The sequence below is a fragment of the Diabrotica virgifera genome, chromosome 10, assembly GCF_917563875.1.
Source record: "Diabrotica virgifera virgifera chromosome 10, PGI_DIABVI_V3a".
NCBI classification, from domain to species: Eukaryota; Metazoa; Arthropoda; class Insecta; order Coleoptera; family Chrysomelidae; genus Diabrotica; species Diabrotica virgifera.
Window position 1 is genome coordinate 114,273,755 of NC_065452.1, and position 20,294 is coordinate 114,294,048.

At 32.3% G+C, this 20,294-nt stretch overlaps 1 protein-coding gene across 4 annotated transcripts in view; it reads right to left on the reverse strand.

Annotated features, from left to right (window-relative positions):
- Positions 1-318: 318 nt before the first annotated feature.
- LOC114328607 (neuronal acetylcholine receptor subunit alpha-7) overlaps positions 319-20,294 on the reverse strand; it is a 1,048,703-nt gene continuing 1,028,727 nt past the window's right edge. For 2 of the 4 annotated variants that reach the window (XM_050663683.1, XM_050663681.1), the window contains exons 9-10: positions 6,499-6,608; positions 320-2,374 (exon numbers count right to left, since the gene is read on the reverse strand). In XM_050663683.1, coding sequence (XP_050519640.1) covers positions 1,868-2,374; positions 6,499-6,608 — 617 coding nt within the window. In that variant the 3' untranslated portion in view covers positions 320-1,867. Of the gene's footprint in view, positions 2,375-6,498; positions 6,609-20,294 lie in introns of all 4 variants that reach the window. The other 2 variants (XM_050663684.1, XM_050663682.1) reach the window with 2 other exon arrangements.

Genomic DNA, 20,294 nt, shown 5'->3' on the forward strand with positions numbered 1-20,294 from the left:
GCTAAGTCCTTCGGTATGTAAGGCCACTTCTTGAACACACTCATCGCGGGTCAAATTCCTTGTTGTAGCGCGTTCCATTTCAACCAAAGAACAAGAAAATAACGGACTCAATTGAAACTTTAAATAATAAATCTACTAATTTTCACAACAAACCAGACACTTTTTAACTGTTAACAATTTGACTTTATCAAATTGTTAATTTCTCATAGCCTAGTTTAGGCTTGTTTATAAACTAAGCACAAAATGAGGATATATTGATGAAAAAATGGCTAGTTGTTAGAGTACCTAACTTTTTTATTATCCACCATAAGCGAATGAATAAAAAACAAAATGTTAAGAAAACTTGAGGCTATAGTTGGGTTTTAATTTCAGTATTTTATAAATGCTAGAATATTTCACAGGCTGTTGCCAACTTCGAGAAAAAACAAAGTACATCCGGTATAAAATGACAATTTACCAGTCTACCAATAATATTATTACAGCAATATTCTTAAAGAATAAGGCTATAACAAATTAACAAAAACACCCAAATCGGATAACATATTTAGGAAATTTGCGTTAATTTCTTAGAGAAGTGTACATTACTGTCCGGTTATTTTTGCGGGTCAGTGTAGTTCATGTATTATTATATCTTTGAAAGTTCCAGAATTTATCCCTCTTTTATTTAATTAGATATGTGTTCGAAATTTAGTTTCTTAAAGTTTGTTTGACTCTGCCTAATTTTTAAATTATGAATGTTCTTCGTCTATTAAGAATAACTTAGACGTCGGTAAAATTTAGGCTATTTACTGGGGGGTGTAGAATGACAGTTTAGTTGTTCTCACTGACTGTCTAGCAATTTTTTGACAGTTTATAGTGGGTGGAATGATAACGTTGTCGCTCCCCCTCACCCATTACCATGCAGATAAGTCAGTTGCCTTACGAACAGCGGCTGACTGCATGCGTGAGTGGGGTAGCGGGACCGGGTTGCCATGGCAGTCATGGAGCACACGTATCGATGCTAGCGATATAAGCTCGATGGGAGGTAACAAGCATAGCTGGCGAGTCAGCGCAATGCCCGCTAAGGTCGGTTCCAGGTTTCCAGGCTTGCCGGTTGGAGAAAGAGGGGGTGAGTTTAGTCGATAGGCGGCTCGCTACGGTCAGGCGTAGCGAATTGATTCCAATACGCCTGGGAAACATTCCCAGAAGTCTTCAGAAGATTTTCACCTTCCAAAAAAAAAGGTGGTTAATAGTTTGCTGATTTGATAGCCAGATAGTAAAAATAGTATATTCTTATCTTTGAAGTTTTATAAAGTACCGTTTCAAAAAAGTGCGTAACTCTCCGGCTTGTGTTATTATAGCGAGTGGATGACAGAACACTAGTGTGCCCCAAGTCCGTTCATTGTCGTTAAAACGAAACGACAAAACATAATTGTAATTGTTTTGTTTCAATGGAAGTACAAACACATTGTAGTTGAGAGTTGGAAGTGTCTCACGGCCCCACAGCAGTACGGAGTAGCAAAACGTGCACATAGGTGCCTGCCTTTTAGTTGTTGTTGGTAAACAGCTCGTGCTCGTGAATGTTCCACAGAAAAGGCACAATTGCACAATTGCTAGAGTGCCGAACTGCCGACACGATCTGCTGTTTTATCACAGTAAACGTTCAAAGTTTTTTCTACTATCGGCTTCCCGCTTGCTCGACAAAATAAATTTTCACTTTATGCTAATTTTTCTTACATTCTTGATTAAATTAAGTAGTTAAACCATCATCGTCACAGACATCATCATTACCATTGTCTGACTAAGGTATATATATTTTAAATCTATAGATTGATGTTGATGTTGTTTCTTAGGCATTCGTCTCCATGGTCCGAATGCCTCACTAATCCTATTGGACAATGATGTGAGGTGCCGAAAAGAGCACGGCAACTGTAGCGATGATTGTAAATAACGTAAATATTATGAGACAGAATCTATCTACTACCATAGCCGCAAACTTCCAATCACTAATGACTTCAGCTTCTTCATCTGCTCTCTTCATTCTATTCGTAATGAACTGTAGTTCTCGAAGGATGTGCTGGAGATCTCGTTGAAAGCTGCCACCGCTGGCAATGTTGGCTTCTTCTATTGTCGTAGGATGTCTTATAAATCCTGCTCCTAGATTCGGATTCAAATTAGAATTGTTTCCAGCACTGCTAGTACTGGTAGTACCTGTTACGTTTCTGAAATCGTCGTCAATGTCTAACACGTTCGCCAAAAGACTCTTTGAAGATCGCTCTTTCAATTCCAGTTCCTTCATTCGACTGTTCATCATGATCGTTTTACGGGTTAACTTTTTGCCTGGTCGACTCATCCCCAAAAGCCATGGCAGCCATTGTAGGAAGACTGATTTGATCTAAAATATACAATTATATTAATACTAATTAACTCCATAAATACAATAAATGTCAAAAAATTGTTTTTTTATTATTTCTTTATCATAGAAAGTGCAACATGGTGAAATATAGTTTTCAAAATAATAACTTATTTCCCAAAAATTAAAAAACGTATGCTTTGTTTATTTATTTTTATGCGAATTTATTACCAAAACAATACATATGTCGATGTTGGTTATTACAATGGCTAATATTTAATTGTCCCGAAAAGATTATTCATAAATTATACCACAGATTTTTGGGTTAAAAATAGGTTGATTGAACCTTAGTACAAATGTGCAGAATTTTTTTTTAGATAATTTGGGTCATTCTGAGCAAAAAAGGGCTCCTGTCATTTTTCTCTAAAATTGATGGTTGTCGAGTTATATGCGATTAAAAATTTGAAAAATGCAAAAATGGCCATTTTCAAGTTATATGCGATTAAAAATTATTATTATAAAATTCAAAAAGTAACCAAATTAAGTTTTAAACCCCTTCTTTAAGGTCCTGAAGAGATTATTTTATTACAAAGCTGTTATTTTTAATTATTAACAATTAGCGCTATAGTCCAGGATTTATCGTCGCCCCCGTTAGTGAAATTATTCCGATTCGATTTTTTTGCACAAACTTCCTCAAAAAGAGGTTCTAACATATCTACAGGGTGCCGGACGGTGCCGTGGTCGAAAAATTGTTTTAAGAACAATTTTTTTAAACAAATTCACAAAAATAATTTTTTTTACTTTGAACAAATTTTTTTTAAAATAATTTGGGACATTCTAAGCAAAAAAGGTCTCTTGTGATTTTTCTCTAAAATTGACTGTTGTCGAGTTATACGCGATTTAAAATTTAAAAAATGCGAAAATGGCCATATAACTCCACAACAATCAATTTTAGAGAAAAATCACAAGAGACCTTTTTTGCTCAGAATAATCCAAATTATCTAAAAAAAATTGTTCCCAATGAATAAATTATATTTGTGAATTTGTTTAAAAAAATTGTTTAAACAATTTTTCGACCACGACACCGCCCGGCACCCTGTGGATGTGTTATAAGGACCTCTTTTTGAGTAAGTTTGTGCAAAAAAATCTAATCGAAATAGTTTCGCTAACGGGGGCGACGATACAGTTGGACTATAGCGCTAATTGTTAATAATTAAAAATGGGAGCTTTGTAATAAAATAATGACGAAAATCTCTTCAGGACCTTGAAGAAGGGGTTTGAAACTTGATTTGGTTACTTTTTGAATATCATAATAATAATTTTTAATCGAGTTATTAAGACTTGAAAATGGCTATTTTCGCATTTTTCAAATTTTTAATCACATATAACTCGACAACAATCAATTTTATAGAAAAATGACGAGAGACCTTTTTTGCTCAGAATGGCCCAAATTATCTAAAAGAATATTGTTCAGAATAAAAAAATTATTTTTGTGAATTTGTTTTAAAAAAAATTGTTTAAATAATTTTTCGACCACGGCACCGTCCGGCACCCTGTGGATATATTATAAGGACCTCTTCTCGAGTAAGTTTGTGCAAAAAAATCGAATCGAAATAATTTCGCTAGCGGGGGCGACGATACTGCCCAGTCTATCAGCCACGGCACACTGGTTGGGAACCTCTGATTTAGAGACTCACAATACGACTCCTTTAGAGATTTGTATATGTTGCAAGACACATTCAAGTCTGTAGCAGTCTTTTGCAATGTTTTGCTACTCTTGTCAAAACGTTGTAAAATATCGTACCACATGTTTAGAAGATTAGCATTCTCTAATTTAATTTATAATCTTATATTTATATTTATAATCGATAATCTCTTATCGATTTACAGTAGCGGTAATTATTAATTTATTTTGGGAAATAAAAATTCAATTTTTTTACTAAAATTTTTTTTGCCCAAACGCTGCGGCCCCCTTTTGCTTGCGGCCCTAGGCCGCGGCCTAGTGGTAAATCCAGCACTGTAAGTGGATTATTCAGATGCTTCAGAGTATAATAATGTCTGCAGATAAGTATGAAGATGTTACAAATCTGAGGGTAACTAAAGGATGTCCTCAAGGGAGTGTACTGTCACTAACATTATGGAATATAGTCTTTGAATACTTGATTCATGACTTGGTAGCCAAGGAATCTGGGTTCAGGATTTCGTAGACGACATTGTAATGACAAGGAGAAAACTTCCCAATACTATTGCGAATCAGACGCCCTTCATTACATAGAGAATTGATGTCTGAAAGAGAATGTTTATGTGAACCCTACCAAAACTAAATTAGTAGCCTTCACGAATAAGAGCAAGCTTGCTGGAGTGAGTGAACTCAGTGAACTGAAAATGTTTGGGGAGGAACTAGAACGAACCAATAAGGTCAAGTTTCTAGGGATATTTCTGGATTACAAACTCAATTAGAACACTCACATTAACAATATAACCAACAGGGCTACGCTACTCTTCTGAAACTGCAGACGAGTTGTACGTAAAACCTGGAGCTTGAAACCAAAGGTAATCTGTTGGTTCACCGGCGCCCATACAAAAATTTTCAGGGGGGGGGGGCAGACGTGAAGATGTTGCACATTATATTCTGTATACTTTGGATAACCATATATAGTTTACAGCACCCGAAAAGCTAGGGGGGGTACGGCCTCCCCCCTGTCCATGGGTATGGGCGCCCATGTGTTGGTTATACACATCAGTGATATAATCGAAAGTTACTTATGGTTCAGTACTTTGTTGAAAAAACATGGCTTTAAAATCTTGAGCGACCTCTCTCACAACGCTACAAAGACAAGCGCTTCTAAATATATGTAAAAGAAGCCATGAATAGTATAGGAACGACATCTTTAAGTTATCAAAGGTCTCCCTCTACTGGAATTATATATTTCCACGGTAGTCTTAAGATCATCTTATATTTAAAGCAAACACTAGAGGGCCGATTTATGTATTGAATATTCTTAAGGACACCCATCTTTATGATGAACTCAGATACAACCAGAGCAGAACTAATGTTCATTGAGAAGAATTAACACAATTGAGGCGCTCAGAGCAACAGTGGCCTAATAAACCCCAAAAAACGAAGTTTCGAGATAAATGCAAGTGGCTTAGGCCACTGTTGCTCTGAGCGCTTCAATTATACCATCTAGAGAACAAAAAGACCCAAATATTAATGGGACTCAATATGGTTCACTGATGGATCTAAAACTGCCCATGGTACTTCATCAGCAGTCTTTGGACAGAGGTGTAATTATAATATATCTTACAGCCTAGGTCAATATACAATAATGAATATTGTGTTCCAGGCTGAAATTTCTTTTTGGTGGTTTGATGATGGAGACCTCAAAGCAAAGAAAATCAACATTTATACAGATAGCTAAGTGGCTATTCTGGCACTCACCAAATAAAGAGTGGTGAAGAACTAAAATCTTCTCAATAAGCTGACAAAAGATATCTAGTAAATCTAAGTGTCTTTAATATGGGTGCCAAGTTATGAACGGGTGCACGAGAAAGAATGAGCAGATTCTTTGGCAAAACAAAGCTCGACAGAAATCTTTGTACGTCCAGAACCGTTCTGTGGCATCACTTAAGGTGCTCCAAAAAGGAAATACAGAAGTGGCTGATAAGGAATCATAAAAAGAAATGGAGAGCGAGCCAATGGCAAATCCAGACGAAGAAAATAATCAGAAATATTGATTAAAAACTCTCGGATAATTTGATGAAATTCAATAAACAAGAGATCAAAACGGTCACCGAAATATTGACTGGACATTGTCGTTTAAGAAAACATCTATATTAACTAGGTAAAGTGAATGAACTATGATGCAGAAAATTGGAAACGGAAGAAAAGGCTGCCATACACATCCTATGTCCTTGCAATGTGCTAAGCGATATGAGCCAGAAGAGATCCTAAAACTACCAGTTAGGACACTGTTGTCCTTCGTTAAGGCCACAGGACTTAAATGGAAAAAACAAGGTCTAGTACAAAGGTCTTACGAACCAGGGTAAGAGATTAACCTGTCTTTCCTGAACTAACAAGTAAGAAGGAGAAGAAGAAGAGGTTCAATCTGTTTTATAACAAAATATCACACTTTTAGTTTTTCGTTCAAAAAAATTTGACTTACCCATTGAGGCATCTCATGAATATCAGCGGTACGATGATGGTAATTAAGTACCACAACTGTAAGTACCACAGAAGAAGCCACCATAAACATAATACAGTTGAAATATGTTCCTGTAACATCCGTCAAGTTAGATATTATCTTTGTAACTATTGTGCACAAAAAACACTACATCTAATAATACTACACTATGCTACAAACATAAAATTAACCAAAACTAAAAAAATACGGTAAGTTTGTACAAAATAAATAAGTGAATTATGGAATATGTCAAGCATAAAATACCCTGAACACCATGATGTCTACTATATGTACACCCAACTTTCTTCTAAATCAAAATATAAACAATGGTATACTTTTTTTTTCTACTGACACTCACACGCAAGCTTTTTACATCAAATATCAATAAATATGTCTAAATTCTTCACGTACTACGATCGTACCCTCCTCAAATGATATTCACATGAAATTCACAGGCCGAGGTCGATGAGACAGTGCCGTTCGTCAACATTAGGTATTTTTTAACAAACATAGCTGAACGTTGCTTATTTTAGTACAAAAAACTAACCAAGCAATAAACTTTCAGGAACCAAAATGTTTCTTAATTTGATAAAATACGTATTCAGCTACAAGTAATAATAAATTCAATAAACCAGTGTCTATTTGAGTGATTAGATGTGTAGTGATTTTTTAGTTTTAAACGTTAGATAGTCATTTTGGAATTGTTTTCTAGTAATTAAATATTCGTTAACTACTGAAAATTATCTGAAATATCATAAGAACTTGTTCTAATACATTGCCAATTGCTTAATTAGTTTAATTCTTGCAATTTCTTAAATCTTACAGTAAAAATAATTTTTACTTTTCCACTCTCATACTTTAAACCAATTACAATTTCAATACATGTATCATAATAAGCTTCATTATGATACAGATGTTCATTACGATACGATACATATTTTTAACCAACAGAATCGTGAGATGACGTTCTGTCTCAAAGGTGGCATATGCGGAATGAGCTATCTCAAGTCAAATGCATATGCTTGGATACAATAGGTATGTTGAAAATTTAACCTCGAATAAATTTTAATAATTGTAATATTCAAAAATATAAATGTATCAATAAATTTAAATATATTTTTTTGCAGTGAATGATCATAGAAAAAGTCATGTATGCAATTTGCATTTAATTGACAGTGTAATGCTCGTATTCTATACGACACTCGCCCCTTCACGACTCTTGTCGTATTCGTCATACTCACATCATAATCTACGTTTAAATTCTATTATACTATTTTTATAGTTCAATGAACGTAGTCGTCTCTCTAGCTCAAGATATAGATCAAATGGAAGCTATTAGTTAATCAATGTGGGTGTATTATCTAACTTTGGAAGTTTTTAATTAAAAAAAGTTCAACGATATTGTCGCCAAAAGGAACTTATTATGAACACCCTTATTATGAAATTAGCAAGAAAATAGTAACAATACATATACATATTTACCCATTGTATTTTTAGTCCAGGAGGTGTCTTTTTTGAAACACCCTCATTTGGGTAAATCGTATACTTACAATTTATTTTTTTTGATTTAATGGCTTCGAGATATTATTAGAAATGATAATTTTACTTTGCGGACATTTCAAAAGGTGGATTAAATTTCTTATTAAACAATTTGTGAAATAAAAGAGTGCGTGACACTTGCGGAGTGCCGACAGAATAAACACTTCTTATACAAGGTGTAACAAAAATACAGGTCATAAATTTAGTCACATATTCTGGGACCAAAAATAGTTCGATTGAACCTAACTTACCTTAGTACAAATATGCACATAAAAAAGTTACAGCCCTTTGAAGTTACAAAATAAAAATCGATTTTTTCCAATATATCGAAAACTATTTGAGATATTTTATTGAATATAGACATGTGGCATTCTTATGGCAGTAGTATCTTAAGAAAAAATAATAGTGACTTTTAGACACCCCATAAAAGTTTTATGGGGGTTTTGTTCCTTTAAACCCCCCCAAACTTTTGTGTACGTTCCAATTTAATTATTATTGTAGTACCATTAGTTAAACACAATGTTTCAAAACTTTTTTGCTTCTTAGTACTTTTTCGAATAGTCGAGGTTTTATCGAGATATTTTGAATATTTGTCAAATCCACCACATTTTGTACCGGGTGTCCCAATAAGAATGACTCTCGGCCATATTTCAGGAACCGTTTATACTACAGCTTTGGGAAAACAAATTTTATAACAAAAGTTGCCCCGAGAAAATCCTGGAAATTATTTTCGTAATTGTAAGTCCACCGCTAGAGGGCGTAATTGAATATCAAAAATTAAAAAATCGAAATTTTACAAAATTTGCCTAATGAATGGGCACTAGAAATCCAATCGTCGTATTCTTCATACAATTCTGTGCATATTTTATTTCACAAGTTTAAGTCTACCTATGTAAATAAGAGATGGGGGTGAGTGGGAACCTTGTTATGAAAAAATCGCTGTAAGTCCGGTTCTGTTTAATCGATTTTTATAAACTTGGTCTTATTGAAAACAGCTCTTTTTCGTCAATGTAATAGTTATAACTTGGAAACAGCATATTACGTAATATGCCGGCTAGAAGGCGCTATTTATTGTTTTTTAGAAATCTAGTTTTCTTTGGAAAATATTAAATACAAGTATGTATATTTTTCCCAGTATTACAAAATTAGACTAAATTAGCAACAGAATACCGAAAACCGCATGTCGATACCTTTTTTCTATCTCGAGATATCTTAAGAAACGTGTAAATTTTAAAAATAACAGTTGCTGTCATATAAGTGGAAATATATAGAAGCACGTAGTGTGCTATGAAAAAAAAAACAAAGAAACATTGTCCAGATGTCACCGTATATAATGAATCAAAACAACAATAAGACAAATAACACTATAAAATATAACAAAAAAAGAGTGTGTGTACTTTGTACGCGAGTAAGAAGTTATATTTCTACTATTATGATTTTAACGAAATAAATATATTTTAAACAGTTTAATTTTATTTTTGTTTAAATATTACACTAATTTTAATACTTAAAATAATACCAAAAAAATAGCGTTAATATGTAAATTTTTATGAATTGCTGCCTCCGCGCATTTGCTTTTCTCTCGATGAATCGTAGAAAATATAAAAACGTCAGATTTTCTACACAAATTTTTAATTTTTATTTCATTATATTTTAATATCAATTATCCTATTCCCAACTAAGATAAATACATAACTGTTATTGTCACCGGTAAACTAAGTTAAGGAAGTCAAAGTGGACACAAGTAGTGTGCTATGGAAAAAATTAGAAGTATTAATTCAAAAAGTCATAATGTGTCAAATTATGTGTCAAATCAGTAAAACATAAAAATTTGTTCATTGATGGTTTGTTGCGGTTTGTTTCTATTAAAATTTATATAAAATTTATACAGAGTGAAATTCAAGATGATTCTTACAAACTAAGAAGCATTTGACATGATAGCCACATTCTTTGAATGCATAAGAAATGCAACTGTTGCGGCTAGAATATATGCAATGAAATATCCCCAAAGACGTCACCCCAGTAGTAGAGTTTTTCATATTTTGTTTTGATTTATTATATACGGTGACATGTGGAAAATGTTTCTTTGTTTTTTTCCAAAGCACACTACTTGCTTCTATATATTTCCACTTACATGACAGCAACAGTTATGTTTAAAATTTACACGTTTCTTAAGATATCTCGAGATAGAAAAAGGTATAGACATGAGGTTTTCGGTATTCTGTTGCTAATTTGGTCTAATTTTGTAATACAGGAAAAAATACATACTTGTATTTAATATTTTTCAAAGAAAACTAGATTTCTAAAAAGAAAATGAATAGCGCCTCCTAACCGGCATATTACGTAATAGGCTGTTTCCAAATTATAACTATTACATTGACGAAAAAGAGATGTTTTCAACAAGACCAAGTTTGCAAAAATCGATTAAGCAGAACCGGACTTACAGCGATTTTTTCATAACAATGTTCCCACTCACCCCCACCTCTTATTTGCACAGGTAGACTTAAACTTGTGAAATAAAATATGCGCAGAATTTTATGAAGAATACGATAATCGGATTTCCAGTGTCCTTTCATTAGGCAAATTTTGTAAAATTTCGATTTTTTAATTTTTGATATTTAATTACGCCCTCTAGCGGTGGACTTACAATTATGAAAATAATTTCCAGGCTTTTCTCGACGCAAATTTTGTCATAAATTTTTTTTTCCCAAAGCTGTACTATAAACATTTCCTGAGATATGGCCGAGCGCCATTCTTATTGGGACACCCGGTACATGGTTAAGTACGATTATGGAGACTTGGAGACTAAGGGCCGGTATTTCAATAGCTACTTAAGCTTTTGCTTAGCTAAGGGCCGGTATTTCCAACCTCACTTAAGCCAAAGCTTACTTTAAGCCTTTGCTTAAGCTTAGATGCCTGTATTTCCACTTCAATTTGAGGCTTAAGCCTAGGCTTAAACCAAATAATTTTAAGCTCGCGCGGGAGTTGGTTAAAATTTGTTTTCTGTTTTTTGAGGTTATTTCTATAGATTATTAATTATAGAGTTGTTTTGAAAACCAACTTTTAAGTAATAACGTTATTATTGGATTATTAAATAATAATTTATTAATTTATTAATCGTAATAACGATTATTAAAATTCTTACTACTTTTGGAAGGTGTAGGCACATGAAAATTGTTTATTTCTGCAATGCTTGGTAGGAATATTTATTTTACAAAAATAAACTTACATTCCAATTTGACATTTTAAGGAATATATCCAATAAACAAAATTACAAAGACAGATTATTGCTTATGCAAAATAACAATAAAAATATAACCAGAGAAAATATAGACAATAAACTAAAAACACACATGTACCATGTACACAAAATTAAGTGAAGTTAAAATAACATTGATACAGATGACAAGATAAAATTAAATGTCAACAGTAGTGGTTTTTACCTCAGAACAGTTAGCTCTGGCACTTTGACGTATTCAGAGGTACCAAACCAATTAACTTTACAGCTGAGCATCAGTTTAGTTAAGAGAATGATGGAAATACGGCACCCAGCTTAAGCTTATCCTTAACTTTTGACACAGGCTTAGCTAAGCAAAAGCTTAAGTAGCTATTGAAATACCGGCCCTAAGCCTGTGTCAAAAGTTAAGGAGAAGCTTAAGCTGGGTGCCGTATTTCCATCATTCTCTTAACTAAACTGAAGCTCAGCTGTAAAGTTAATTGGTTTGGTACCTCTGAATACGTCAAAGTGCCAGAGCTAACTGTTCTGAGGTAAAAACCACTACTGTTGACATTTAATTTTATCTTGTCATCTGTATCAATGTTATTTTTACTTCACTTAATTTTGTGTACATAGTACATGTGTTTTTAGTTTATTGTCTATATTTTCTCTGGTTATATTTTAATTGTTATTTTGCATAAGCAATAGATCTGTCTTTGTAATTTTGTTTATTGGATATATTCCTTAAAATGTCAAATTGGAATGTAAGTTTATTTTTGTAAAATAAATATTCCTACCAAGCATTGCAGATATAAACAATTTTCATGTGCCTAGACCTTCCAAAAGAAGTAAGAATTTTAATAATCGTTATTACGATTAATAAATTAATAGATTATTATTTAATAATCCAATAATAACGTTATTACTTAAAAGTTGGTTTTCAAAACAACTCTATAATTAATAATCTATAGAAATAACCTCAAAAAACAGAAAACAAATTTTAAGCAAAGGCTTAAACCAACTTCCGCGCGAGCTTAAAATTATTTGGTTTAAGCCTAGGCTTAAGCCTCAAATTGAAGTGGAAATACAGGCATCTAAGCTTAAGCAAAGGCTTAAAGTAAGCTTTGGCTTAAGTGAGGTTGGAAATACCGGCCCTTAGTAATAATATGAAAATTCATTTATGATTTACAGTTTTAGGTATATTTTGAACCATATTAAAAAAGAAGCCACATCTCGATAAAAGGTGCCTTATCGTAAAAATACAAAGAGGCAAAAATTTTTAAAAACACTGTGTTTAACTAATGGTATCGCAGTAATAGTTTAATTGGAACATACACAAACATTTGGGGGGTTTAAAGCAACAAAACCCCCATAAAATTTTTATGTAAACATATTAAAGAAGAAGCCGCAACTCGTTAAAAACTGCCTGATCGAAAAAATACTAAGAGCCAAAAAAGTTTTAAAAATATTTAATTTAACTAATGATACCACGATACTAATTTAATTGGAACGTACACAAAAGTTTGGGAGGGTTTAAGGGAACAAAACCCCCATACAATTTTTGTGGGGTGCACAAATTACACTATAATTTTTAATGTTGTTCTGAAGCTATTTCCTTGTGGCATTTTTATGATTAATTATTTATATGGGAAATAAGCCACAATTAAAATGAAAAAAATAATTTTATTAACGTTTCGACGCCCAAATCGGGTGCCGTTGTCAAAATACAAAATATTACTAAATAAACAAAAATGTTGTTGCTAAGCAAAAAAATTCTTCTAATAATTTATTTAATCTGACTCATTTATATTGGCAATTTAGACATATATTATACATTTTAAAGTAGAAGACTTTAAAATGATATTGCCAATATTTATGAGTTGCTATAATTTTAATTATTAATAATTTTTAATAATATATTTAATAAAATAATTAATAATTAATAATAATTAAAACTATAATTTTTATTTAAGATGTTCCTGCCATACGATTGCCACATGTCCATTTTCGTTAAAAAATCTCTAATAGTTTTCGATATATTTGAAAAAATCGATTTTCATTTTGCAACTTCAAAGGGCTGTAACTTTTTTTATGTGCATATTAGTACTACGGTAAGTTAGGTTCATTCGAACTATTTTTATTCCCAGAATATGTGATTTAATTTATGACCTGTATTTTTGTTACACCCTGTATATTCAATTATATTCGATTCGATCCGAGTCGATTTATTTTATTTAATTTTATTATATTATATTATGAATTTCTTTAAAACTATACTCGAATTGTATTTTTAAACATCTTATTTATTTTATATAATAATTAAATTTCCTGTCAAATGGTATTTATGTTTTATTAGATAATAATTTAGAATTTAGTTTGACTTTGACGAATCTGTCAAACTCAAACGTATCTAAACTACGTATATTTTGTTGATACACACAAACATAATAATTTATTAATATTTGAATATAACTAAATAATAAACAAATGATATAATTCATTTATTCAATTTGTTTAAAATATGAATAATAAGTGTATAGATATGTACATTACGGTATACCCCAAGGTTACCACTCGCGCGATTTTTGAATGACGCCCAATGCAATTTTAGTCCCGTCAAAATTCCATTCCGAGCGATAAGAAGTATTCACTTCAAATATTCAATTTTTTTCCCTCTTTTTCGTTGCTATACATTTTAAAAAAATTTTGTGAAGACTGAAAATTTTGCAATTAAATTTCCTACCAGATAGAATTGATTGTAAATTAAACAAATAATTATTATTCTTGAAAAAGTAGCAAAAACCATCAAAAAGGGTGAAAAATCAATATTTGTTAAAAAAATGGTAAAAAGTTACTCTATTTGTTTATTATCTTAAAAATTGTAGAGTTGTTTAAAAATTATCCAGGCCCTTCTATTCAATATATTTTAATTTTATTTGAAAGCTTGAATCCTTTTTATATGCAAAAAATTTCACGTAGGTATGTAAAACTTTTTTGTCAGCTCTGCATAATTTTGAAAATTAATAACATTTTTCAAAAATTTAGATTGCAAAATTATTTTGCGAAAACTTCTCGATCAAGTGTACTGAAATTTTGTGTAGTGTGTATTTTATATTGAAAATATTTTCTGGATAAATTTTGAAGGATCTATGTGGCTTTTAAATACCTGAAAAAGATTACTGAAAAACATTGAGTTTTGACCATTTTTTAAAGTTTTTTTTTTGCTAATTTTGCAGTAATATCTAATAATTATTTCTCCAATTTGTAAGTAATTCTATCTTGTAGGAAATTTAATTGCAAAAGTTTTTTGTGTTTTTTTAAAATGCATAAAAAACATGAATTTTTTCACAAATTGTTAAAAACTTCAACCCACCTTTTGAAGTGTCCGCATGGTAAAATTTTTATTTCTAATAATATTTCGAAGCGGTTCAAGCAAAAAATAAAACCATATATGATTTACTAAACCCAAAACAAAGATCGCCTGGTCTAATTACTTTTTTCGGCTTGTGAATTAAGTGCTACGACTAAATTAACTTTCAAATGTAGGGCTTTGATTTGACAGATCTTGAATTGATTGGCGATTATGTTTATTTAGTATTTTCCAAAAAAAAATTATGTATTCATATGAAAAAATATTTTTTTGTTTTTGTTTTGTTTCATTGTTGTTTTCAAGAAGGAATAATCACAAAAGGTATTTTATATTGTTTTTACCAAGTTAAGAAACATTTTTAGTCTAATCTAAAAGTCTAAATAGTTTTTAACATTATTTTCTGTTTATATCACGTCATTTCACCAACACAGAAAGAAAATAAGGTAGGGAACAAATCTACTATATATACAGGGAAAGGACACACTCTTGCAGGTTGTTAGTTCAAAGTTTGTTTATTCGTTTGTTGATGAAATTATATTTAATTGTCGAATTATATTGTTCGAAAATTCAAAATATTAAACATTTAATAATTGTTAAAAAATACCTACGCTAAAACACAAATGTATAAGTAATAATTATGATTAAAAATATTAAGGGGCAGAACTGAAGTAGAAACTTGTATTACCTCCAGAACTTATTATCTAGTGTTTCCAAATATCTGTTAAATAATTAGTTTTTCCATTTAAATCACATTCATATTGTTACAGTATTAAAAGCAAGAAAAAATTATAAGAAGAATAACAAAACAGGTTTATTTCAAAATAATACAGAAATTGAAACGTATACCTAGAAAAAGGTCTTAAAAAACTTTTATTCAATTCACAATTTACATTTTTTTGGTTTAAAAACGAAGTAAGAGTTAAACAGTTTCTTGAACTACATAACTACTGAATTTATTCAAGCTCTTAATTATTAATAATAATACTCAATATACCTTATAACTAATTTATAAAGTTTGCAAGGAGCAGTAATATTTGTACAGTAATAATATGCTTAAAAACCACTCAACACGCCGGAGGTATTATCTAAATTATAAAGTTGTAACGGCTTATAAAGCAATCAAACTTGGAAATCTCATAAATTTAAATAACTAATAATGACAACAGAATAATTTATATTTGAAAAAGGCTTTTTTAGATTTAATTAAAATGGATATAAATCGTCAACTTTATTACAATAAAGTGTTAGAATTAAATTGGATGTAACACAAGAAAAACTGTACCTATAATAGACATACAAGATATTAGATTCTGACATTAGATTAGATTAAATAGAACATTTAATATGGCATTAGAAGCATTAGATATTTTTGAAAGAAAAGTTAATGCATTCTCCGAGAACAACGAAAAAAAATGGATATAGAGATGGTAAAGTTCATAATTCTATCTCTATATCCATTTTTTTTCGTTGTTCTCGGAGAATGTATTAACTTTTGAAATGTTCAAAGATATACCTACCTATCTCAGAATTACAAATGGTACAGAGGTACTAACTTCGAAAGCTGGTCACGGAGAGTCTGGGAAAATATGGGGAAGTTAACTGTCGGCGGACGATAAAATACAATAAATCTTTTCGCCAGTTTATAGCCCAAACTTATTTGATCAGCAACTATAAGAATAACACTATAAGGCCTTTCTAAGAAATCATCTGACAATAATAGTTAACATTATAAAAAACTGCCTAGATAGTCGCAGATATTAATGATGTAGGTGCTTTTTGACATTCGTCATAGTAATATCTTGCCAATAGTCAAACGATGGTGCTACCATTAAACAAGTAAGTTTCTTATAGGAGGCTAATGGTAAAGAGAACGAATGAGAAGAGAAGAGAAAGAATGGTAAAGTCAGAGAACTTATAAACATTCACTTTCCGGCCTCAACAATTCTGAATAAAGCAGATATGTGAACCAACATAGACCAAAGGCTGACTGGATCAAATTCTATAGAATGGGAAATAATCACAGGAATCACAAGACCTAGCAGAATTAGATGGGCATAAATCAATTTCAGCCAGGGACAGATGGCATATATCCGATACTTTTGTAAAAGGGTTTATAGGTATTGATAACATACATGCAAGCTCCTCAAAGCTAGTTTAGTATAGGAGGTCGTATCAGAAATATGGCAAAAAGTTAAAATCATATATTGCCTAAGGTCTTTTCTTTTAAAGATATAAGAGACCGAGTGCTAAAACATAATCCTCTAAGCAACGGTCAATATGAATACTAATCTGGTAAATCTACGGACCCAGAGTTCGATGATATAAATAGGCTTGTTTCCAAGTGAAATGAGAACAAAGCAATTGCTACTTTTTAGATATTGAAGGGGCATTTGATAATGTTATTACCAACTCTTCTATAAAGGCAATGAGTGGACAAGGTACACCTGAGGTAATATGCAGACGAATAAGGGCATTTCTGGAGAAGAGGATTGTAATATCCACTCTGGGTAAAACAAACATGAAAGCAAGACCAGGTGTAGGCTGTCCACAAGGAGAAGTTCTGCCACATCTATTTTGGACAACCTTGGTAGATGATCTCAGAAATCTGTCTAGAGACAGACTGTAATAGAGAATGCAATTGTCGTCAGGTGGTATCTGGGAGAATGCAAGTAGCCCTAAAAATATAGTTGATAACTGGTGTAAACAAGAGAAACTGATAGTCAATGCTCAAAAAAATAAAAACCGTCAACTTCGCAAAAAGACAGCATTACAAGGCCTAAAACCATCTGTGCTGGAAGTAATAGAGATTTCATTTGCCAAAGAAACAAAATATCTAAGGGTATATTTTAATTATAGGAATACTCACAATCTGAAAACCACTGAAATGCTACTATGTCCTTGAGCAGATGTAGAATTATCTACGGTAAGAATTAGGAAGCATACTGAACACGACAGGAGGAGCAGATGAGGATATTAAAACACGAATTGGTCAAGCACAGACAGCATACTATATGTTAAATAATATATTATGAAAATGTAATGAGATAAAACTGGACACCAAAGTAAAAATCTTCAATAGTAATGTAAAGGTAGTCTATTATATGGATCTCAAACTTGGAGAATAACAAAAGACAACACTGGTAAGATTCAATCCTTCATTAATAAATGCTTAAGAAAAATTCCAAGAATATTTTGGCCAACCGGATGAAGAACTCAAACTTATGAAAAAAAAAACAAGAACCAAAACATAAAGAAATAAGAAAGATGAAAATGGTTGAGTCATACTCTGCGGAAACCTGACACAGACATAACAAAACAATCATTGGAATTTCAACCTCCAAGAAAACGGAAACAAGGGAGGCCGATAAATATATGGAAGGAAACAATTATTAAAGAAGCAGGAAACGTCGGCCTAACCTGGAAAGAAGTCAGAGAAAAAGCACAAGATCGACAAAAATGGAGAGTGACAGTAGATGCCCTATGTTACAGTGGAAACGAAGAGGATAAGTAAGTAAAGTAAGAATTGGGGCTCAACCCCAAAATGACTCTATGGTTATACACAAGGGTTATTAGACTAATGATAACCTAGGGGCATGTGACGTGGTTAACAATGACACAGTAAGTGGGAGACATAAGGCTGCTAACTAATACATAAAGGGTAGCATGCCTGTGTATTACGGGGACCATAAAAACAAATCCGACTGCGGCATTGGAAATCTATGGAAATATTGCTAAAACTCCTATTTATTTTCATACAGAACAAAGCCAGATCATTGATGCACAGATTAATGCATAGTCAGCAACACATAAGCCACGCGCATAGTACTGACAATAGCTAATTGAGGAGCTAAAAGTAGATATTATATTGGGGCAACCCGTCGATACAACAGCTACGAGATATAGCTTTGACAATAAATTCAAAATTAATATAGCAAGTAGCGAAGATTAAAAGGAAGGTATACCTACCCATACAAGCGGAAGCTACCTGGTACACTGATGGCTCAAAAACTTTGGAGAGTGTAGGAGCCGTTGTAGTAGGGTCAAAGAAAGGGGTACATTTTCCGGTAAATCTATTAAGAATTCCACAATTTTCCAGGCAGAAATAACGGCAATCCATTATTGCGTGGAACAAATGGAAAGGCAGAAAAGAACGTATGGTTCAATTGCCAATTTCACAGCGCTTAGGGCATTTAATTTTGTAAAGGTCAATTATTAGCTAGTATGGGATTGTATGGATGCCATAACTAAACTAGAAGACCGTAAGGGCAATGATAAAGCAGATGAAATGGCCAAACAAGGCTGATCAACGCCACTCGTTGGACCGGTTATGTGAACTGGGTTAAAATTGTAATAAAAATCAAGAGTAGCTTCTCATAAATAGATTTTTGATTGATATTAGGGCATGAAGTTAGAATAGGAAAAGACAATCAAACTTGTGAGATCCATCGTCGTATAGACTTGGAATTGGCAGCATTTGGCAAGCTGCGACGTATTCTAAAAGAAACGCTACCGATTTGCTTGAAGAAAAAAGTTTACCAATGCATACTACCGGTAATAACAAATGGTTCCGACACCATAACTTTGACTAAACATTCTGCATATAAATTGAGAATAACCCAAAGAAAAATGGAAAGAGGAATGTTGGGAATAGCAAGAAGATATATGGTACCAAATAGGATAGTGAGAGAGAGGACCAAAGTGACAGATGTCATAGAAAAAATTGCACAAGTCAAATGGAGATGGGCTGGACATGTAGTACGTTTAAATGATAATAGGTGGACCAAAAGACTCATAGAATGGAGACCTAGAGAAGACAAAAGATACCGAAGTAGACCACCAAAAAGATGTATGGATGACTTGAGAAAAACAGTGGGAAATTAGATACAGAAGGCACGAGATAAAAAACAATGGAAAAATATGAAGGAGACCTATATCCAAAAGTGGATGCCAGCGGTTGAGGAATGATGATGATTGATGTTTGGAAACAAACGTTTGTAAGACGTTAATGTAATTCGGTAAATTATCGTATTGAAATATAGTTGGTACAGAATACCAGAGGAATGGAGATCAAGCATCCTATTACCTCTCTTCAAAAAAGGAGACAAATTGGACCCGGAGAATTATAGAGGAATTAACTTAATAAACACAACATTAAAATTAACAACCAAAGTGATATCAAACAAACTGAATGAAATTATAACATTAGTAGAAGAACAACAAGGTTTTAGGTCGGGAAGATCATGCACTGACGCTATATTTATAATTTGGCAAGTTCAAGAGAAGTCGTTAGAATACAACAAACTGGCATATTTATGTTTCGTGGATCTTAAGAAAGCATTTGACAGAGTCAAATTAAAGGACATTATCCATTTGCTATACTCAAGAGAGGTACCTCTAGGAATAATTAAAACGATCGAAAAGATCTACCAGAACAACACAATAAAAGTAAAAGTAGAAGATGAACTAACTGACTCAATTGAAGCTCGCAATGGGATAAGACAGGGGATCCCTTGAGTCCTTCCTTGTTCAACCTGATCATGGATGAAATAATAAAAAAAGTAAGAACAAAAAAGGATACCAAAGGGGAGAAAAACAACTTAAAATAATCTGCTATGTAGACGATGCAATACTAATCTCTCAAAGTGAAGATGA